The 23,965-nt window shown below is 40.6% G+C and overlaps 1 protein-coding gene and 1 non-coding gene across 2 annotated transcripts in view; both read right to left on the bottom strand.

The window, feature by feature from the left end:
- PIAS1 (protein inhibitor of activated STAT 1) overlaps positions 1 to 23,965 on the bottom strand; it is a 123,822-nt gene that overhangs the window by 61,275 nt on the left and 38,582 nt on the right. The window contains exon 2 of the mRNA XM_040969018.1: positions 22,436 to 22,880. Within this exon, the coding sequence (XP_040824952.1) occupies positions 22,436 to 22,880 (445 nt within the window). The remainder of the gene's footprint in view (positions 1 to 22,435; positions 22,881 to 23,965) is intronic.
- Positions 15,132 to 15,235, bottom strand: LOC121149532. Its single transcript, XR_005882691.1, has one exon. It is a non-coding gene; the product is annotated as a U6 spliceosomal RNA (small nuclear RNA).

Below are 23,965 nucleotides of genomic sequence, written 5' to 3'. Positions count from 1 at the left end.
CCGGAGGGGGAAAAAAATTTTATCTTTCTAATACAAATCTAATTTTGGCAGGCATTTTTGATTCATGGCAAATTAGTAAACCAATCAAAAATAAAGCTAGAAGCCAATCATAATGAAAAAAGTAGTTGCAAATTTATATCACAGGATACTAAATTTCTTAGTTTTACAAATCAGAGGCCAAAGTCCAAGAAACAAATTGGGCAAATTCAACCTGGAACAATGAGGAAATTTTATAATGTCATAGCTAAACTTAACTGATTGCTTAATTTGAAAGGCAGAGTGAAACAGAAGGGGAGGAAGCCAACAGTTAACCACTTCCCAAAAGGTTGCAACAGCCATGTCTACACTGGACAAAAGCTAGGAGTACTAAACAATTTCAACTTGAGCCATCTTTCACTGCTTTTCTAGGCACATTATCAAGAAGCTGGATCAAAAGCAGAGTGGCGGAGACCAGATGTCACATGAAAATGGGATGCCAGTGCTACAAGCAGTAGCTAAACCAACTGCACAATGCTGGACCCTATGATACTTTAAAAAAAAAGATTTAGTTATTTTTATTGGAAAGGCAAATCAGATTTACAGATTGAAAGAGAGACAGAATGAAAGGTCTTCTGCCCACTGGTGCACTCCCCAAATAGCCACAATGGCAAAAGCTGAGCCAATTTGAAGCCAGGATTTATCACTTTTTCCAGGTTTCCCATGCAGCTGCAGGGAGCCAAGGCTCTGGGTCATCCTCTACTGCTTTCCCAGGCTATAAGCAGGAAGCTGGATGGGAAGTGGGTCAAGACATGAACTGGTACCCATACGGGATCCTGGCACTTGGCACGGTAAGGATTTAGCTGTTGACCCATCGCACAGGGCCTATATAACATGTTTTTAATTGCAACACATCACTTAAATGTCAATCATCAGGATATTCAGCAATAGATAATCTGATCAATTATCTGAGAATGACACAATAGGTTTGTATACACAGAAACTACCTCCGGAAAAACATACAAGGAACTGAAAACAACACCTGCAGTTGAAGTAAGAGAGAAACTTTCTCATTATAACTTTCATAACTTGATGTTTGTACTAAGTCAGTGAATTATTGCCTACTCAAAAATCTTAAAACAATCTAAAAAATTAAATACTATGACTCCATGAATATGCAAGCTATACAAATAAATCAGTAGACTAGAATAAGATCTAGAAAAGTAATCAAAGATAGTTTTAGAAAATAAAATTAAAGCCTACATCCACAAAATAAGTCAGAATTGGGACACATGCTATTTACTCATCTGAAAGAGTAGGATAGGTCATCCAAAAATCAGACAAATTCCAAAAGCTGGTGGCTTTAACATACCAGAAAACCATAATTTAACACTTCTTATTAAAAGAAATAGTCGAGGGAACAACACAAAGTGCCAGCCCTGTCACGGCAGCACAGGGAAGCTGCCGATTCTGCTGCCAAGACTCTTGTGAGTACCCTGAGCCGCCGCCGTGAGCAAAGCTCACCCTCCTGAGCTGAAAAAATTTATGGACAAGGAGCTGTCATTAAAATGAAATGGTGGCAGATATGTCCAGGGAATACTGTGAGGATTTGATCCCTTCATAAATCTGGTGCTAGACGAACGTGTGGAGGTGACCAACAGTGCACAGCAGAACAATACTGGAACGGAGGCAATAGGACGTAAGATTATCATCATTTAGGAGCTTTGGAATAAGTATAAAAATGAGAGTTCAGCGAAAAAATCCATATACCCTCTCCAAAAGGACTTGTGAAAGAGCATGTCCATTTTCATGCTAATGTTTTTCTAAAAAATTTATTTATTTTTATTGGAAAGTCAGATATACATAGAAGAGGAGAGACAGAGAGGAAGATCTTTCATCCGATGATTCACTTTCCAAGTGACTGCAACGGCTGGTCCTGAGCCAATCCGAAGTCAGGAGCCAGGAGCTCTTTCAGGTAGGTCTCCCACGCGGGTGCAGGGTCCCAAAGCTTTGGGCTGTCCTTGACTGCTTTCCCAGGCCATAAGCAGGGAGCTGGATGGGAAGTGGAGCTGCTGGGTTTAGAATCGGTGACCATATGGTGCCAGGACCTCATGTTAATGTTTTTAAAATAAACTTTTGTGATACTAAAAATAAATAAATAAATAAAAAATAAAAAAAAGAGGAAAACTGGAAAACTATAAAACCATCTCAATAGATGCAGAAAAAACATTTAACATTCCAACACATTTTCATGATTTAAAAAAATCAACAGAGAGCGTATCTATGGAAAACGCCACAGCTAACAGTACACTTGATACTGAAAGAAAATATTTTCCTAAGGAACAAGACAAAATGCCCATTATCAAACTCACTTGCAATTGCAAAGGATTATATATCATGATCAAGTGGGATTTATCCCACGGGCCCGGCGCGGTGGCGCAAGTGGTTAAAGGTCCTCGCCTTGCACGCCCGGGATCCCATATGGGCGCCGGTTCTAATCCCGGCAGCCCCGCTTCCCTTCCAGCTCCCTGCCTGTGGCCTGGGAAAGCAGTCGAGGACAGCCCAAAGCTTTGGGAACCTGCACCCGCGTGGGAGACCTGGAAGAGGCTCCTGGCTTCGGATCGGCATAGTATCGGCCCGTTGCGCTCACTTGGGGAGTGAATCATCGGATGGAAGATCTTCCTCTCTGTCTCTCCTCTCTGTATATCCGCCTTTCCAATGAAAAAAATAATTAAAATAAATCTTTAAAAAAAAAAAAGTGGGATTTATCCCTGCAAAATAAAAATGTTCAAGATTTATGCTCGGCGCAGTACCCTAGCATTTAAAGTCCTCGCCTTGAACATGCCGGAATCCCAAATGGGCACCAGTTCTAATCCCGGCTGCTCCGCTTTCCATTCAATTCCCAGTTTGTGGCCCTGAGAAGGCAGTACAGGATGACCCAAAGTCTTGGGTGCCTGCACTCGTGCGGGAGACCCAGAAGATGCTCCTGGCTCCTGCCTTTGGATCAGTTCAGCTTCAGCTGTTGCAGCCACTTTGGAAATGAATCCTGCAGACAGAAGATCTTCCTGTCTTTTCTCTTTTCTGTATATTTGACTTTCTAATAAAAACAAAATAAATCTTAAAAAAATGTTCAAGGTATTAAAAAAATTCACACAAAATTCCAACTAATGCTGATAAAGCATCTGACAAAATTCAACACTCTTTTGTGATAAAAAATATTCAAGTTATGAATGAAAGGAAATTCTCTCAAAATAACAAAGCCTATATAATAGAAAAGACAACAGCTAACATCATACTTCATGGTGAACTGAAAGCTTTCACTACAAGTTCAGACCCAAGGCAAGTCTTGCTACTTCTATTCAACATAGTACTAGCAGTTCTAGTTAGAGTAACTGGGCAAGAAAAATCAATAAAGGGCATATACAAGGAAACAATGAGCAGAGTGAAAAGGCAAACTACAGAATGGGAGTATTTGTAAATCATTTATAAAATAAGGGGTTAATACAGAGAAAAGACAAAGAACTACAACTCAACACAACTTTAAAAGGGTAGAGGGGCCAACATTGTGGAGTAAAGGTAAGCTGCAGGCTTCAGTGTCAGCAACTAATACACATGTGTCCTAGCTGCTCCACTTCTGATCCAGCCCTGTTAAAGGAGCCTGCAAAAGCAGTGCAGGATGGCCCAGGTTCTTGGGCACCTGCACTCATGAAGAAGACCTGGTTGAAGCTCCTGGCTGCCGGCTCCTGCTCTGGCCTGGCCTGGCCCAGCCACAGTTATTGGGTCCATTGGGTGAACTGAGTCAGGAAATGGAATGTCTCTGTCTCACCCTTTCTCTCTGACTCGACCTTTCAGATAATTAGGTCTTTTTTTTTTAAGTGCTTAAGTAAATACATTTCTTCAAAAAAATTTTTGTTTAGTCCTGAAAGGTCATGAAGCAATGCTGGTGGCCAATGTTCTGGCGAAACCAGTTAAGCTGCCTGTGACACGGGCATCTCATAAGGGTGCCATCCGAGATCCAGATGTTCCCCTAACGTTCCAGCTCACTACAAGTGTGCCTGGGAAAGCAGTGGATGATGGTCCACATGCTTGCTCTGCCATACACGTAGGAGACCTAGAATAAACTCCTGCTTCTGACTTCTGGCTGTGAATCAGAAGATGGAAGATTTCCCCCATCCCTCCTCTTGTTCCACTTCCCTTCCAGCTCCCTGCCTGTGGCCTGGGAGAGCAGCAGAGGATGGTCCAAAGCCTTGGAACCCTGCACCCATATGGGAGATCCAGAATAAGCTCCTGGCTCCTGATTGGCTCAGCTCCGGCCATTGCGGCCACTGGGGACTGAATCAGTGGATGGAAGATCTCTCTATGTCTTTCCAATAAAAATAAATAAACCATAAATGAATAAATAAACTAAAAAATTTACCAGAAATACTATATGATGCAGTAATTCTACCTCTATCTCCAAAGTACCTTAAAGTTAAGACATAGAAGATATATTTGCATAGTCTCATTCATAGCAGTTTTATTCAAAATAAACAAGTAGTGAAAGCAGTCCAAATAGCCATATACAGATGAGTGGATAAGCAAAACATGATACATACATTCAACAGTATTCAACATAAAAACGTTAAAAGGAAGGAAATTGTCTCACATGCTAGAATGATGGAGCTCTCAAGTTTCATCCAAGTGAAACAAGCTAAACACACAGAGATACTGTATAATTCTTTTAAAGAGGCTTTTTAAAGTAGATGAATTAATAGAAACAGAAAGTAGAATGGTAGTTACCAGGGGATGAAGAAAGGAAAGGAGAAATGTAAAGCTGTATAATGAGTATAGTTTCAGTTTCCCAAGCGAACAAGTCCTGGAGGACTAATGTGAAATAATGTAAATATGCTTTATGGAACTTAATGGTCAAGAGAATAAATTTTACGGATTTATCAGTTTTACAAGAAATTAGACATAGCTCATTAAAGATTAGATAAAGCAAAGAAGGGAAAAAGAAGTTCGGGAAGGCAAGCAAGGGAAAGGCTGGGCTGGTGACAAGCTATAATATGATGAACCCTGAAAACATTACACAGAGTGTAAGAAGCTAGTCACATATGGCCAATACATCATATGAAATGCCTAGAACAGACAAAACTACAGAGACAAAAAACAAACAACAACAACAACAAAAAAACAAAGGTCAGTGCTTTTCAGGAGCTGGGAGACCAGAGTACTGCCTTATATGAGTTCAAGTTTCTTTTTGGAGTAATGATAATTTTTTTCAATTAAAATGGTGATTGATGTACAACTCTATGAACATAGCAAAAATACTAAAATGTGCAAAGCTGAACATTAACTATACATGTTAATAGCAGTGAAGCTGTTGTTACTTTTAAAAACTCAAACAACAATAATAGATTTGTTCTCAATCCTGTGTAATGAAAACACTATAAAAGATGAGTTACAAAGCAAAACAAATGTAATAAAGGGTACTCAAATACACATTATATACAAACTACAAACCAAAAGGAAAAAAAAATTGGAAAATGAACAAAGAATATGAACAATTCATCAACCACAAATGATTAATATCAGAAATGTTTCAAACTGAAACAGGTTGAAGACCGGTCAGGAAAGGTCACTATTCCTGCTAGCACAGAGGTAGACTAGGTAGGGCTGGCCCAGGAACAAACTGGTGGGCAGGAGATCTGACACTGGTCGAGGTTCTGATGGAGGAGCTTGGGGAACCCTTCTGTCGGGACACAGTCCCTGCTGGTGAGTGCATGAGCCACGACAGGGCCCAGACCAGGCCAGGAAATGGTACCATCCAGCATACATTTGGCACAGGTCGGGGGGCAAACCAGACAAGGCTAATTCACATCACACATTGGCAAATCCAAGCACCAGAATACAGAGTGGGTTGAGCTGGGTTAGGTTGCAACACATGCCAGTACACATTAGGGCAGAGACTGGGTGTTGGCTGGGCTGGGCTAGGCTGTAGCCCTCACCAACATTAGCTGGAATCGGGGATGGGCCGGGAAATGTGGAGGAGAGGTGGTCATAGTACCCAACCAGCACACGTGAGAACCAGGGGGGGAAGGTGCAAACTCAGTAGGAGGCTGCGTGTGGCTCCCCTGCTGAACCACCACTCCCACTGGAGGGCATGAGTTGGGATGGGGGCAGACCAGACCAGGCAGGGCTACAAACCCATTGGCCTGCATGTGAGCTGGACCAGAAAAAGCCAGGCTGGGTTGACTGGTCCTACTAGTGCATACATGAGCCAGAGCGGGTATGGGTTGGTTGGGCTTTGCCGCAGCATCAGCTGGCAGATGCTGGCATGGAGGCAAATTCTGTCAAGCTCAACTGCAGTACCACCTGGAAAGTGCATGAGCCAGGAGTGGGAGTGGGCCCAGTAGGGAAATGGTGCACCTCCTTCTCAGGTTGCCACTCTAACAGGTGAGCATGAGAAACAGGACTAGGGCAGGTATAGCTAGAAAGAGTGGTACCCAGCAGCACATGTGTGGGCTGGATAGTGGAGCTAATTGGGTTGAACTAGGCTTCAATACCCCTTGACATGTATGAGAGCTGACTGGGATATGGGACAGACTGAATCAGTCTGTTGTACATACCGGAAGGCACAGGAACCAGTGCAGGGGGAGGGCCTGGCAGGGGTTATTGCTCAGACCAGGTGGGTCACACTGACTAGGCAGCAGCTCCCACTGATTTGCATAGAAGACAGAGCTGGAGACAGAACTGACCCAGCAATTCCAACCACTAGCATATGCATAAGCTGACTGGGGCAACGGACTGTTCTGGACCCTGTATTGGCAAGTACACACAAGAATCTGGTCTGGGATCACCTCAGACTAAGTTTCTTTGGGGATTCCCCTCAATTGAATTGCTGGACTCAGAACGCCAACCATGAAGATAAGTGCAGGTTCCATGGTCTGCCATGAAGTGCATGTGTCAAAGCTGAGCCTCCTCAGAGGCTCAGAAGGAACAGTGGACAGTACATCCAGGTGCACATGGAGGATGTGGCAGTCCATCAGTCTGCAAGGGACACATGGTACCACAACAGAGGACAGAACAAACCGTTCATCTACCCTAGCCACATGTTGGCAGTGAAAATCTGAGCAAACGGAGACTCTAAGGTGAACTACACCAGCCAGTGGATTCTGCAGAGATTTCATCGTGCTTGGAATGGTGAGACTGGCAGCAATGCAGAAGTGGTGAATTATCAAAATCACCTGAGAAGTCCCTTGGAGCATGCTCCACATCAGGGACCCTGGGATGGTTAGGAGGCTGGGAGTGGCTTCTCCCTTTATCTTCCTCCTTCTGAAGAAAAAAAGAGAATGTGGAAACAATGGTCTTACCCACTTTCCTGCCGCCCTTGACCATTTGTGCCTCAATCATCTATGTAAAGATCATCTAAATAAAATACTACTACTACTAATAAAAAGAAATGTTTCAACTTCAGCTACATAGATGAAGATATACAAATTAAATAACACGTTTTGCGCTTTTGTGCAGTAAGTACTCATATAGGACAGCTAGTAGGAATGTGAGCATATTTTTTTTTAACAAAATAAGGGGATGGGACACAATTTGATAGTAACAAATTAGAATTATGCATATCTTGGAAACTGGTGTGGTGGTATAGCAGGCTTACGTGCCTGCAGCGTGAGGGAGTCCTGCCTACTTCACTTACAATCCAGCTCCCTGCTAACAGCTTGGAAAAGCAGCAGAGGATAGCTCAAGTCCTCAGGACTCTGCACCCATGTGGGAGACCAAGAAGAAGCATCTGGCTCCCTGGCTTTGGATCAACTCAGCTCCAGCCATTGCAGATATTTGGGGAGAGAACCAGATGAAAGATCTTTCTCTGTCTCTCCTTCTCTCTCTGCAAAATTTGCCTTTCCAATTAACATAAATAAATCTTTAAAAAAAAATAGAGAAGTATGCATATCTTTTGATCTAGCATATCTACTTCAAATTAAAAATTACTCACATGAAAACAAACACATGCATGCTTACATATAAGATATTAATAGACATGGCAAAAATTTTAAAAATGGGAAAAAACTATTCATAGGAAGAAAAAATGTTTATGTTTACACTATGATACATTCTATTGGAGTTTAAAGAAATTTAGTGAGCTAAAGAAATGTTAATTTAACACTCTGTGATGCTTATTTCAGAAGATCTTGGCTGTGGAAAAATTTTTATTTTTAAAAGTTCATTTTAAAAATTATGCCAAGTAATTCTTATTCAACTATTCAACCGAGACAAAAATGTTACAATATTCCTAAGCAGACAATATTTCTTTCATTTTTATCACTAAACTATTCCCTATGTTTCTGATTCTTTTATTGGATTACAAACTCCTTAAATAACCATGTTTCATTCTTCCTCAACAACTTAAAAGCTATTTGGTACAAGAAAGCATGGATAAATATTTAGTTTAGGGGACATCAAAAATGCCTTCCTATTTACATAGCTTATAAAGTCTTAAATCTCTGATGGAAGGAACAAAAAAGACCACATCCCTAACCAGGGGCATCTATAAAAAATGAATATATGCTTTTAAAAAAAACAGTGTTCTGGGCCTTGTGCTATAGTCTAGTGGCCAAAGTTCTTGCCTTGCATATGCCAGGATCCCATTCGAGTACCAGTTCGTATCCTGGTGGCCCTGCTTCCTTTCCAGCTCCCTGCTTAGGACCCTGCACCCATGTGGGAGACCTGGAAGAAGCTAATGGCTTTGGATTAGCTCAGCTCTGGTGGCCACTTGGGGAATGAATCCACAGATGAATGATCTTCCTCTCTGTCTCTCTTCCTCTCTGTATATCTAACTTTCCAATAAAAATAAACCTTAAAAAAAAAAAACTCTGTTCTCTAGGAATACTTTGAGTTGCTTGATTCATATAGGAAGGATATAAAACAACAGCAAGAAATCACTAACTAAATAGCCAATAAAATAAATGTGAATCACGTATGCTCATTTTATATTTCTTTGATTCAAATAACTTAATTTATAAAATTTGCACACAATTTTTCCTCACTTAAAAAAAAAGATTTATTTATTTGATTGTTTTTATAGGAAAATCAGATTTACAGAGAGAAGGAGACACACAGAAGATCTTCCATCCACTGGCTCACTTCCTAGGTTGCCACAATGGCCAGAGCTCAGCTGATCCGAAGCCAGGAGCCAGGAGGCAGGAGCTTCTTCTAGATCTCCCACATAGGTACAGAGTCCCAAGGCTTTGAGCTATCCTCCATTGCTCCCCCAGGCCACAGACAGGAAGCTGGGGAGGGAAGTGGAGCAGCCAGGACTAGAAGCAGCACCCATATGGGATCCCAATGGATGCAAAGTGAGGATTTAGCCACTAGGTCATCACACTGAATTTCTCTCTCTCTCTTTTTTTTTAAGACTTATTGGTTTATTTGAAAGGTAGAGTCATAAAGAAGGAAAGACAGATGTTCCAAACACTGGTTCATTTTTAAAAAAAGTATTCCTAAGTTCATCCTACACACTACCAAATTGCATAAAGAGCTGTAAAGTTTATATTAACAATAAACATCGTAACAAACTGCAATAACTGCTGTTAGCTAATATTACAAATAAGGTCTGAACTCTCACTACTGACTTCTTATCAATTTTTTTGATGATAAAGAAGTGGAATATTTTTCTAAGTTTTCTAGTTTCATTTCCCATTGAACAACTTGCCTGTAATTTCTGCTGAAATTTTTCATAGTCTTTCCCATACACAGACTTACATGTATTTTCTTCAACCTTATGTTCAATGTATTTCCCCCCTATTTTCTACTTAGCCCTATCCTTGGACTATCTTTCCATTTACTAAAGGCAAAGTGACAGACGGAGGTCTCCTCACGGAGCCCAACCACTGTCTCCGATGAGGACGTGGGAGACACCAGCACAGGAGGCATCACCTGCTGTCTCCCAGCTTGTTCTGGGTCTCCCACACGGGTGCAGGGTCCCAGGGCTTTGGGCCATCCTCAACTGCTTTCCCAGACCACAAGCAGGGAGCCGGATGGGAAGTGGAGCAGCTGTGATACAAACGGGAGCCCATATGGAATCACAGCATGCAAACCAAGGATTTTAGCCACTAGGCCATTGTGCTAGACCCAGTAATTTCATAATAATACAACATTCAACATCCAATTTCTTTTACTTTGCTATCTCCCTATCTTCAGCATATCTAAAGCCGATTTGCATCTCAGTTTGAATAAACCTATGAGGAGCAATGCCAAGAAATCAGAATAACTAATCTCTGCCTCAAACTGACAGAATCATCATTTATATGCAATGCTGGAACTGAGGTAACAAAGCTCAAAAGAGGCAACGGGTCAAAATTATCTTCCAGTCGTCTCTAGCTATTTATTTATCAATTTAAAAAAATTAGGCTCTTCCCTTTGTTGCATCACCCCAACTGCCTGTAACCTAGTTCTCCAGCTGGCTGCTCCACGATGCTCAAGTCAACTAACACATGCTTGGAAGGCTTGGCCAAAGTAATGCACAACTCACAGGCAGATTCTGAAATGCTGAACTTCAAACACTATAAACTAGATGTTTGGTCTTTAAATTACAACCCAGGAAGCTCATATATGTTGGATGTCTAGATGTATGGAATTAGCTTTTGGCACATGGGTTACAGAGTATCAAGATGCCCACATTTCATAACAGATTGCTGCATGGTAATACACAGCTTCATGGTAATACACACAGGGAAGTGGCAGGTGACAGCTTTTGTTCTCAGGTCTCTGAGACCCATGTGGCCAACCTGGAGTAAGCCTCATGCTGTGACTTCCACCTGCCAGGCCCTGACTTATAGGCATTTGGAGAGTGAACCAGTACATGGAAGATCTTCTCTGTCTCCCTTTTAAATAAAAATGGAAATAAATTAAAATTAAACTGCTCTTACTTTTGGATTTCATTAATGCTCCCTATATTAAAAATTTTTTATTCCATATTTTATTCCTTTTATTGATTTTGATTGTCAAGATTGTCTTACAGGGCACGGCATGGTAGCCTAGCAGATAAAGTCTTCACCTTGCAAATGCCAGGATCCCATATCGGTACTAGTTGAAGACCCAGCTGCCCTGCTTCCTATCAGCTCCCTGCTTGTGGCCTTAGAAAGCAGCTGAGGACAGCTCAAAGTGTTGCAACCCTGCACTTGCGAGGGAGGCCCAAGAGAAGCTCTTGGTTCCTGCCTTGGGATTGGCTCAGTTCCAGCTGTTGTGGTCACTTGGGGAGTCAATCAGTAGACAGAAGATCTTCCTCTCCTCCTCTCCTCCTCTCTCTATATCTGACTTCCAAATAAATAAATAAATAAATCCTTAAAAAAAAAAAAGACTGTCTTACAACCTAAAAGCTTATCCCATGAGGCAGGGGTTGTAGTGTAACAGGTTGCCTGGACACTGGTTCGAGTCCTGCTGATTCACTCCACTTCTAATCCAGTTCCATGCTAATATACTTTGGAAAGCTGTGGAAGTCCAAGTGTTTGGGCTCCTGTCAGTGAAATACAAGACTTGAATGAAGCTCCTGGCCCAGCTCCAGCACTGCAACCATTTGAGAAGTAAATCAGAAGACAGATCTCTACTTCCTTCCTTCCCTTCCTCTCTGTAACTATGCCTTTCAAATAAACAAAATAATTACGTAAACAAACAAACAAAAAAGGTCATTTAAAAAAAAAACAGAGTAACAGAGATATCTTTCATGCACTGGTTCACTCCATTTCTCTGCCAAAGGTCACAACAACCAGGGCGGACACAGGCCAAAGCAAGAATTTCAGCCATATTTGGGTCTCCCACTTGGGTGGCAGGGGCCTAAGTCCTTGGGCTGTGATACATTATCTTCCCAGGCATGTCAGCAGGAAGCTGGATCAGATGTAGAGCTGCTAGGACTAGGTCTCATTCTCAAGATATAGGACAAAGGTGGTGGTAGTGTTAATCTACTGTGACACAGCAATCCAGCTCTAGCATTCTCACTTCCCAAGATGATGCAATACTCAGAAACCATTTGTATGTGTGTGTGTGTGTGTGTGTGTGTGTGTGAGAGAGAGAGAGAGAGAGACCAAAGACAGCAACATACAGAGACCACTCGCATCTGCTGGTTCATTTCCCAGACATCCACAGTGGAAGTCAGAAGCTAGGAACTTGATCCACGGTTGCCTGGGACCCAATTACTTGAACCATCACCTGCTGCCCCCTACACTATGAGGGACTTGCGGGCAAGCTTCAGAACTCAAACACCTGCACATCACAGAAACGCAGGCATCTCTACCACTAGGCCAAATGTTGGACAGTAAACATCAGTTTATTAAAACCACATTGGATATCTTGGGGGCTTTCTCAACAAGTACACAAACATTAATAAAAATATTACAAGGAAATCACTGGCTAAAAAATTAAGTTAAAATTAACAAAGGAATGTAGCATTTACAAGGTGAATCTTAAAGATTTTTTTTTTAAGTCAAGAAACACTACTGGCAAATTAAGTTTCTAGAAATGAAAGCTGCCTAAGGAAAAGTGCTTTTTAGTTCCAAAAATTCAAGCATAGAAGAGTACAGCTTGTGCTGAGTTGTTAGAAAGCAAATCTTCTAAAAACAGAGTAAGGTGAATCATAAAGCCTGTGAACAAACTTCCCAACACTCACGGGAGCCTGCATGCTTGAATGTGCATCACCTTCTCTCCAGGCAGGAGCTAATAGGCATGCGGAAGAAGGAACGCTCAATTATGACGTAGGAACCACAGAAGGAAACTGTGAAACCTGATCCGCAGGCAGAGGAGCCCTGGGCAGAAAGCAGTGGTAACCACTGTCAGGAAGAGGTAGCGGGAACCTCACTCATACTGCACAAAACAAGACGGATCAATCTCACTATCGAGAAGTGCTGAGGCATCTGCTGCTTTTTTTCCTCAGGCAAAATCTAAGTTTATAAATACAGACTTATTTTTAAATTTAAACCTTTTATATAAATTATCCATATATCTTTCCAAGTCTAGAACAGTTGTCGGCACCTATATAGCAATCTCCTACTTTAAAAAAGGAGAAGGTGTTAATCTAGCTTTCTAAATCAGAGACTACAAACCCGACACAGCAAGGCTGCTGGTCTTTCCCTTCCAAGTATCGGTAAAACATATCACATCAAGTAAGAAGCACTGGGAACAAAGACGCCCCGGAAAATTCACATTTATGTAACCAGAACACAGACATTCTTGGTGATTATTGGAAAACAGTGTTTCAAAAGCAGTAACACTTAAATAGAAGCCACCTTCTAAGTCTTAAAAAAAGAGACAAAACATAATTTTAACTTGTTTATAACAAACAGAAAAATGAAATTCATGTGGTCAAATAAAATATTTCTCAATGTCTCAGATCTTTAAGTCCACAGTATTAAAATGCTTTCCCAACAATATTGGGACACTTACAATTTGACTAACAACCTAGGATAAAATGTTTGTGAGATTATTTTATCCATAATAATTTACTGTCATTGTCTTCCACAATATGAGTTAAACTGAAATGTGTCCAACAAGAGAAAAGGTTACAAAGGACAGAGCAGGTTGAGTAAGCTGTTCAAGAGTACTTGTTCAAGTTCTGGTTACTCTGCTTCTGATCCAGTTTTCTACTAATTCGCCTGGCAGGCCAGCAGGCAGTCCAACCACCTGGGCTCCTGTCAACCACGTGACAGCCCAGAAAGAAAGTTCTTAGCTCCTTCCTGAGACCTGGACCAGACCTGGTTGTTGCAATGATTTGATAAGTGGATGAAAGATCTCTTTTTTTCTGTCTCTCCATCATTTTGCATTTCAAATAAATGGTAAAAAAAAAAAACCCTGGAAATCTATTTCTCTACTCTTCCAATCCTTCTGCCCATAAACACTCTTAAAAAAGAAAACAGGGCCCGGCGTGATGGTGCAGTAGTTAAGGTCCTCGCCTTGCATGCCCGAGATCCCATATGGGCGCCGGTTCTAATCCCAGCTGCCCCACTTCCCATCCAGCTCTCTGCCTGTAGCCTGGGAAAGCAGTCGAGGACAGCCCAACGCTTTGGGACCCTGCACCCGCGTGGGAGACCCGGTAGAGGCTCCTGGCTTTGGACCAGCACAGCATCGACCGTTGCATTCACTTGGGGAGTGAATCATCGGACGGAAGATCTTCCTCTCTGTATATCCGCCTTTCCAATAAAAATAATAAAAAATAAATCTTAAAAAAAAAAAAGAAAAAGAAAACAGGAAGATATCAATTGCTTATAAACTCCACCATGATTAGGACCCATGTTATCTGCTCTCCCTTTTCCCCAAAATCACTTAAAATAATCTCAGTCAAGTCAACCACACAAGAACCTTTCAATGTCACTGTCTTCAGAGGGCGAAATCAGAATGGCACAAAAGAAATTTAGTTCAAGTCCTGTTAACTGACATTCTAATGAGCTGCATTAACTAGTGCTCCGCCAGTCCCTCTACTGGACACCCTGACTCACCCATGATCTGGCAAGCTGCATGCCTGTGTCCACAGCTCGCACTGCATCTACACACTCTCACAGCACCTGCTGCAATTACAAAACTCAACTATGTTAACAAAACGGATTTTAAAATTAGTGCAAAAATAAAGAACTGTTGTTTTTTTGAAAACTTTGGAAAGATCTGAGAAAGGCAAGTTACTTTTAAGTAAATGCTATAGAATCACTGGAGATAACTATAAAGATTTCTTCTCTAGTCTCCAGATCCTGCATTCAAAGTGATACACAAAAACATTTAAATTGCCTTGCAGTATTTAATAATTTTTATTGTCTTTTGATACAATTTAGTTGGTGGTGGGCTCTCCCTTCCCTCTCCCCAAACTCGCTCCCCTCCCCTCTGTTCTCCTCTGTAGAACCATAATGTGTGTCCATCGTGAATTTTCCCAAGTCCATCATGCTTCCACTGGAGAATCTCCCAGTCATGTAGAAGAATAATTTTTCATTGTAGGTTAATTCTTATATCTTGGGGCCCTAATATAGGTACAGTGAGGATTAGGCCTTTGTTGTTTATGGGCTGTACCAGTAACAGTTATATGTGGACACTGACAATCACAGGTAGGTTATAAACAATCCACCTCTTGTGGATGGATAACTAATGAATCACATCACAAGTTCTTGTTACATCAGATACAAGCATGTAAGAAGAAAAATATGGAATGCCTCACGAATTTGCATGTCATCCTTGTACAGGGGCCATGCTAATCTCTGTATCGTTCCAATTTTAGTATATGTGCTGCCGAAGCGAGCACTGCCTTGCAGTTTTAAAGACCTGAAACTGAGGCCAGTGAGCAGCACAGCAGGCAGGTAAAGGCATCAACGCCAGCATCCAGTAAGGATGTAGATTGGAGGCCCTGCTGCTCCACTTTCTGTCCAGCTCACCTCTAACATGCCTAGGAAACAGCAGAGGATTCAGTGTGCTTGGACCTTTGTATCTATGTGAGAGACCAGCAAGAAGCTCCTGGCATCCGCATGCCCAAGTGCAGCCATTGCAGTCACATGGAGAGTGAACCAGCAGATTGAAGATCTCTCTCTTTCCCCACCTTCTCTCTCTTTCTGATGCTCTGCCTTTCAAATAAGTAACAGTAAACTCTTAAATAAATAAATAAATAAGAAACTGGGAAATCAGTAGTCTCAAAGAAGATTACCTACACCAAAAGACTGGCAAGTGACTGCACATTAAAGCAAGACCTAGAAGTAATGAGTCTTTTACCATCCATTACTTTAACCAATTAATGTTTTCAAATCAGACTGACTTGACTAAAAGGACATCTAAGTGCATTCATACTGCTGTAAGGAAATGTCTTAGACTGGGTACTTGGGAAGTAGCAATGTATTTCTCACAGCTTGGGAGACAGGGAAAGCCAAGATCAAGGAACCAGCATATTTAGTGCCTGCAGTGCCTGCTGAGATCCATTCCTCAAACAGGGTACCTTTCTGCTATGTCCTCACATGCTACAGTAGCCAAAAAAAGGAAAAGAAAAATCCATTATTTCCCACTTCCTTAAGGCTCCACCTTTTAATACTGCATTGGGAATTAGGCTGCAACCTGTAGATTCTGGAGAAACAAATGCTGAAATCCCAGGAAGGAGATATCAGATCCTTTATCAACCAATCAGATACAGGGTGGGGACCATCCAGTCCATGGGCCTTAGCAGGTCCAGGGAATCACTGGGTCTGACCCTGCCAAGACAAGGTAAGTTTTAGGTTGATAGTTTTCTATGTTCTGTCAAGTTATAAATATCCAAATGGCTCGCTATAAAACAGAGTTACCAGCTCCTGAAAGAACACTGAATTAGAACATTAGAAACATCACTCAAAAACAATTATTATGCCTCACAAAAATCAGTTAGAAATTTCTAAACTATAAAGACAATTTCTAAACTATAAAAGTCTGTAAAGGAACACATCCCCTTAATCTGACTTAGAACTGACAGAGCAAACAACATGAACCACTGAACTTTCACATGACTATCCCAAATGAATGCAAATGCATGCAAAGCTGTCTGTTCTTTACATGTAAGTCTTTGAAATAACTAAAACTACTAAAAATGTAAGAGTACTGCTTTCAAGACGTTATTTTCTACTTGAAAATTCACATGAATCAAGGAAAACATAAATACCAAATTAGTAACAAATATAAAACTGTATTAATAGATCTGTTTACTCAAGTCTCAGTCAAATTAAATACTGCTTCCTAAAGAACTGTAATTCAGTCATCATGAACATATTTTGTGTTTCTGCCATTATGTTCTAACACAGGCAAACCTGGACCATCAATATAAACAATACATTATGTACTATTTAAAATAATGAATACTGCTTGAAACAGTATTTGCAGATTGAGAGGAAATATTAAATGATCATCTTATCTTTGAATGAGTGATTACATTTTAATCCAACAACTTTTCCTTGACTTTCACAGTTATGTGAATTCCACAACTCATCAACACCAAGAGACACATTGAGACAAAGAAAATAGTTTCAAACAGTAACATGTGAGGGAAAAACAGAGACTGCCAGCCTCCATCCACTGTCTCCCGCAGGCGGCCTCAAGCCAGGGCTGGGCCAGGCCAAAGCTAGGAACCAGGAGCTTCATTCAGGTCTCCCACGTCGGGGCAGGGACCCAACACTTGGGTCGTATCCGCTGCTTTCACAGGCCATCAGCAGGAAGCTGGATTGATGTGAAGCAGCCAGGACATGAACCTGTGCCTGTATGGGATAACAATTTCACCTACTACACCTCAACAAGGTCTCCAAGGGCTTTATCTTAAATGTAAATACGTTCAAAAATAAAAAGAAGGGCCCGGCGCGGTGGCGCAAGTGGTTAAAGGTCCTCGCCTTGCACGCCCGGGATCCCATATGGGCGCCGGTTCTAATCCCGGCAGCCCCGCTTCCCTTCCAGCTCCCTGCCTGTGGCCTGGGAAAGCAGTCGAGGACGGCCCAACGCTTTGGGAACCTGCACCCGTGTGGGAGACCCGGAAGAGGCTCCTGGCTTCGGATCGGCATAGTATCGGCTCGTTGCGCTCACTTGGGGAGTGAATCATCGGATGGAAGATCTTCCTCTCTGTCTCTCCTCTCTGTATATCCGCCTTTCCGATGAAAAAATAATAAAAATAAATCTTTAAAAAAAAAATAAATAAAAAGAAGACTGAAACGTACTTAATATTTCAAAAAACACTTTTCCTAGATTCAGAATAAATGCCCTTACTCCTACTGTAAAAGCATTCAGGAAACTAAATTTTATGAGGAATGCAGTCAATCTGTATCATGATATAAAGAAATAGACTTTAATAACATTAAAGAATCTATAAAAATCAAGTCTTAATTTTATCTTGGGGCTAGCACTGTGGAATAGCAAGTTAAGCTGCCGCCTGCTATACTAGTGTCCCATACAGGTGCCAATTTAAGTCTTTGTGCCACTTCCAATCCATCTCCCTCGTGGCCTGGGAAAAGCAACAGAGGATGGCCCAGGCTGCCATGTGGGTATCCCATTATGAGCACTAGTTCCAGACCCAGCGGCACCACTGCCCCTGCCACCCACTCTGGAGACCCAGATGAAGCACCTGGGTTCAGCCTGGCCTAGCTGCAGCCACTGCAAAAATTCAGACAGTAAACCACTGGACAGAAGAGTTCTGTCTGTTCCTCTCTAACTCTTTCAAATCAATCACTCACTCTTTACAGTGTGTGTGTCCTAAACTCTGCATGCTACTCAGAATCCTTTGTTCATTCAACAAGTATTTTTCACATTCACCAAGCATTTCCTTACAACAAATACTAATGAACTTTTACAAATTACTTCTAGTGAGCTTTTAATGTTATAATCACAATGCTTGCTTTTAATTCTATAATAGAAACTAAAAATTCTACTTACATAATACCAAGTAATTCTATTCATTTTTAAATTATTTGGATATATATCATAATGAGCTTCTTTATGAAAATTGGTATTCAAATCATACACTACATGTAGTCAGTTTCTGTTGTTTGTGGTAGCTGAGTTCTATAAAGTCAGTATAACACTGCATTAGTGAACAACAAACCACTCCTATCAGGTAGAGTAGAGTTCTGTGTGGCTTCCCCCTTTGTCTCTTCCCTTCCCCCCAAAACAACAAGAAGAAATAGCAAAATTGGAGACAATGAGTTCACTCAGTTTTCCCTAAACCTCGATCCTTCCCACCCTGATCAATCATTTAATCACTATAAAAAATAAAAAGTCCTATGAGCCAGGCCTGGCATGATGGCTCAGAGGCTAAATCTTCACCTTGTAAGCGCCAGCATCCCAATTCCAGTTTCCTGTTACAGGTGGCGAGAACATACTTGGGTCCCTGACATCCTTACAGGATACCCATGTTGAATTCTAGGCTCCTGGTGTGAGCCTGGCAAGGCCTCGCTGCTTTGAGCATCTGGAGATAGAAACCTTGGCTGCTGCAGACTTGTACAGAGTAGAGGCTGATACAGCTCCCATCCCACTCCCTACTAACATGCCTGGGAAAGCAGCGGGAGACACCCAAGTGTTGGAACCTATGCTCATGTGGGAAGACCTAAAAAAGGCTCCTGGCTTAGGCTGGGATTCATGACCAGCTGCTGCAGCCACTTAAGGAGTGTTTCTGCCTCTCTCTCTCACCACCATCCCCACCTCAGTCTGTAACTCTACCTTTCAAATAAAATAAACCTTAAGATTTTTTTTAAGTTTTCAGAAGAAGAATTATTTTAAATTTACTGTCTAATCCTTTAAAAAAGTTTCGCTGGAGGAAATGTTACAGAAAGATACAAAAAAAATTGTAGCTATCTGCTTCTAACATCTTAGGGAAAAATCAAGGTATTTTCCCATTACTATAATATATTAAAAACCCCTGGGCAGGTGGTAGCAAGCTAATCCTCTGCCTTCAGCAGAAGGATCCCAAATGGGCTACTAGTTTATGTTTTGGCTGCTCCATTTCCAAACCAACTCCCTGCTTATGACATGGGAAACCAAAAGAAGATAGAACAGGTTCTTGGGCCCTTATACCTATGTGGGACACTCAAAGGAAGTTCCTAGCTTTGGCTCAGCTCAGCTTCAGCCAGTGCAGCCATTAAGTTTGAACTGGTGAACAGAAGAACAATTTCTCTCTCTTCTTCCTTCTCTCAGTAGCTCTGCCTTTCAAATGAAAATAGATCAATCTTTTATTTTATTCTGTTATTATTATTCTTTTATTACAAAGTCAGATATACAGAGAGGAGGAGAGATAGAGAGGAAGTGGAGCTGCTGGGATTAGAACCGGCAACCATATGGGATCCTGGTGCATTCAAAGCAAGGCCTTTAGCCACTAGGCCACATCACCAGGCCCAAACAGATCAATCTTAAAAAAAAAAAAAAAAAAAGTATACCACCAACAAAAAAAGCCCCTAAGGATTAGAGTATCCCAAAATATTAAAATAAGCTATAGGATATAAACTACTGCAGGAAGTGTCTTACAGCACAGGTGACTCACTGTACCATATTGGAGTACCAAGGCTGGAGTCCTGGCTCCCTTGCAATCACAGCTTGCTCCCAGTGCACACCCTGGGAGGCAGCAGGTGATGGCTCAAGTACTTGGGGTTCCCAGCAGTTTCCCAGCTCCTGGCTTCAGCCTGACCCAACCCTGGCTGTTGGAAGCATCTGGGAAATGAACCAGTGGGCAGATCACTATTTCTGTCTCTTTCAGATATTCAAATAAAGATAAAGTATTTTTAAAAAGCTGCAACTATGATTTATTATTAAATTACACTACATGGGACAGACACTGTGGCGCAGTTGATTTAGCCACCTACATCCCATATCAGAGTACCACTTCTGGCCCGGGAGGTAGCAGATGATGGCCCAAGTACCCTGGGTTCCTCCCATCCACAAGAGAGACTCAGATAACAGTTCCTGACACCTGCTTTAGGCTGGCTGTTGCAGGCATTTGAGGAGCATATCAGCAACGGGAAAACATCTATTACCCTCTTTCTCACCACACTGCTTTTGAAATAAAATAAATCTTATCAAAAAAAGTTAAGCTACAATGCTTACTCAGCCATGTAACAGTGAAAAAAAGTATAGAAAATGAGAAGTGAAAATTTAACAAATATATTCAAGCAAAGTTCCTCAGTAAAATAAAAATAATCTTAGTTCGTAAATATTATCCAATAAAGCCATAATGCATAGTTTGTACTGCTTCCTGTAACAAAATTTATACACTAATATATAAACATCATCTAATCACAGTGACACTTGAAATTTATATTAGTGAAAATGTAAACAATAAAGACCAGAAGAAATTTTCAAAGCTTGGAATCAAAACAAAAGCCACTAATACCTTTTTTTTTAAACATCTCAAATATTCACTGCAGCATGTTTTTCATAGTAAAAAAAAAAAATAGAATAACTTGTCTTTTGACACACTTAAATCATGGAATATACTAATCTAACAAGAAATGAGCTGGATTAAAAATATAGATGCAAACATACAGGCTAAAGAAACAAAGAGATAGAAATGGCTTTTATCAAATGATAGATGAGACAGACAGAATGTTTGCACTATTAAAGAAAAAAAAAAACAAGACACAAGATATTATAAATATGATTCCTTCTGGGAAAACCCAAGCAAGGTAATTTCTTGTATATACACGTACACTAAACCATTAACAAGGAAGTTACTTTGCAATCTCAAATTTAACAATGAGCATGTTGACTTTTATAAACACACATTAGGTTCCCAATAAGTATTGAGTTTTATTTTCTTTTTACAGTCATTTTAAGAATAACAAAAATCCATGTTGTTTGCAAAATAATAAATTGTTATATCTAGTTAAAAGCAAATACTTCCCAGTTCAAAGATAGAATTTCAATAAATGTTCTCAAAATGCTCTAAAGATTTTCAAAAAATGTCCTCAAGATTCTCTAATCCCTAAAATGGAAAAATCCTAATAAACAGCAATAAAGACACATAAACCTTTCCTATCAGGACCAGACATTAAGTGTTTTAGGCTTTACAGGCACACGGGGTCTGTTAACAGTTTGTCTGTGTCTGTCTATCTTTCTTTTCCTTCCCTTGCCTTCTCTTCCCTTCCGTTCCTTTCCTGCCTTTCTTTCCTTCTTTCCTTCCTTCATTCCTCCCTCCCTCTTTCTTTTTTAGATCACTCTGCAGGATTATTTTTTAAAACAGGCTACAGACTGGATTCAGACTGCCAGCCAGTTTGCAGACCAGTAATTTATAACAAAGCTGCATTTAGAAGTCCAGTGTTTTAAATACACAACTAGACATTAAGGATCACAACAGGGCCAGTTTTATACCACATTAAATAAATGCAGTATAATAGCAATTAAAACTACAATGTGACTAATTCATCTAATTCGAAGATAAATAACTACATTCTGAATAAAACACAATAAATGAGATCCCAGCCGTTCATAACATCTAACTATGATATGTGTGCCCCTGTAAAGCACACTCAGCCAACTGGAAAAGAAAGAAATGCAGCTGAAATTTCATCAAAGCTCAAGTCTCCTTTGGTAATCACTAAAACCGCTCACGAAGTCAAATAATCAAAATTGGTTAGATTTGTTTTAGATCCTACAAATCCTGAAACTTAAAAACTAAATTCCACTGGGAGAAATTTAGTTTTCATTGTAAAATATCACCCAACAACCTGAAATACTGCGCTTTTAAAAGTTTATATTCCTGAAGTCTCTTAAGAGTTACTGTGTGAGTAACCACTCTAACATCTTTTTTCCCCCATAAATTAAATTTACTTTCCAGAGAATACAATTCTTGATGTCTATACCATCTTTTTAAGAAGGCTTTTCTATTCTTACCTAAATTTCATCATTTTGTTGCTATTACCAAATACAAATTCCATTATGAATTATATACTGGGTCAAATTTAAAAATCTATAATGAAAATTTAAACCCCAAAGATAACCAAATAGCAATATATAGTAATCTTACCTAGACTGGTGGGTTTTATCAGTTCATCCAGTAAATCATAAAATGGCAATTTTTGAAGTTTTATATCCGGATGGACTGGGTGGAGAGCTGACGTAAGATGTGGGAGTTCCAGTTCATGTTTAGGTCCCAGAAGAGAAACGGGGAGTAACGGTGATGATGCAGGGTGACCATCGTAAGTGAGTTGTGGAATGGTAGATGGAGACAAAGTTGCTGGCATAGGATTTGAATGTACATTGGGGATTGATAAGTCCGCTGGCGTCATGATTTTCTGCGGGAACCGCCGCCTATAGAGTTCTTTGATTTTCATTTGTACAGCAGGACTACAGCCAGCCTTCAGCAAATGCAGGGCTTTTGTGAGAAGTTCGTGCTTACGTCCGTGCTTGTTTCTCCCAGCGTAGCCCAACAGTACTTGGAGTTCAGAAACTCTAAGGCTCATAACCATTTGCTTAGAGAAAAAACAAAATATAAAAACATTAGTATTTAAGAATACACGGCACAATATTAAACTATACTTTATGGATACTTTTCCTTACGGTTTGTGTAAAGGCCAACACATTAACAATTCTAACTATTTCAAGTATAAACTGTAATTATTTAACTTAAGTTACTAAAAATATTTTAAATTAATGTTTATAAACTCACTGCCTTCTACCCAGGATTATGAAGTATGCAGCAGGTAAACTTAGAGCTCATCTCATCATTTTGATCAAATTGTCAGATATTTATCAAATACTTACTGAATCTCCAGAAGGGTGTGCTGTGTGGATGGCAGATAATAATATAACCTCAAAAACCATTTGCTTTCACTGAAAAAAATGCAAAATGTACTGGAGACAAATACCCTACCACAAACACCAGATGTAGCCAGGATATCAAAACATATCACAATTGATACTAAACATAGAATTTGTAGAAATTAAGTTATACCTTTTCTGAATCATTATGTACCAGACACTACATCTGACTCTTAACCTTTACAGCTCCAGACATGTTATTTTTGCCTCCTTTCCACATGACAAGACCACTTCAAAGAGGTTAAATACCTCACGAAGGGCTGCACTGGTACTTAGCAGCAATCTTCATTAAGGCCCATTCTCTTTCCACAAAGCCATGAGGAACAAAAAGAGCTGAACACACATCACTGACTGTCACTGCCTGTGAAAGGCACAGGCCATATGTAGGAGGCCACAGTGAAGACACCCACTGAACTCTGTGTAACCCCATGTTCCTAACTTTAGTTGGTCACTGTTTTCTTCTTTCTTTCTACCTACTAAGAGGTCACCAATAGATACTGCCCCATCTACACCAACCTTCCCATTTTAAAGGAACATAAAATAAAACCCAAGGAGAAGAAATGACTTACCCAAGATCACATGGCTATTTAGAGCAGAATCTGAAAAACTTCACCACTCAAAGTGCTGCCAGCTTATCAGCTATCTCAACTCTCTGATGCTTTCATCTCATACCAGCATCAATACCCAAAAGCTGTTGGGGCCCTGTGGTGGCAGACCCAGTATCTGAGCCATTACC

The sequence above is a fragment of the Ochotona curzoniae genome, unplaced genomic scaffold (genome assembly GCF_017591425.1).
Source record: "Ochotona curzoniae isolate NIBS_2020 unplaced genomic scaffold, NIBS_Ocur_1.0 scaffold_4701, whole genome shotgun sequence".
NCBI lineage: Eukaryota > Metazoa > Chordata > Mammalia > Lagomorpha > Ochotonidae > Ochotona > Ochotona curzoniae.
This window is presented reverse-complemented; position numbering and strand designations above follow the sequence as displayed.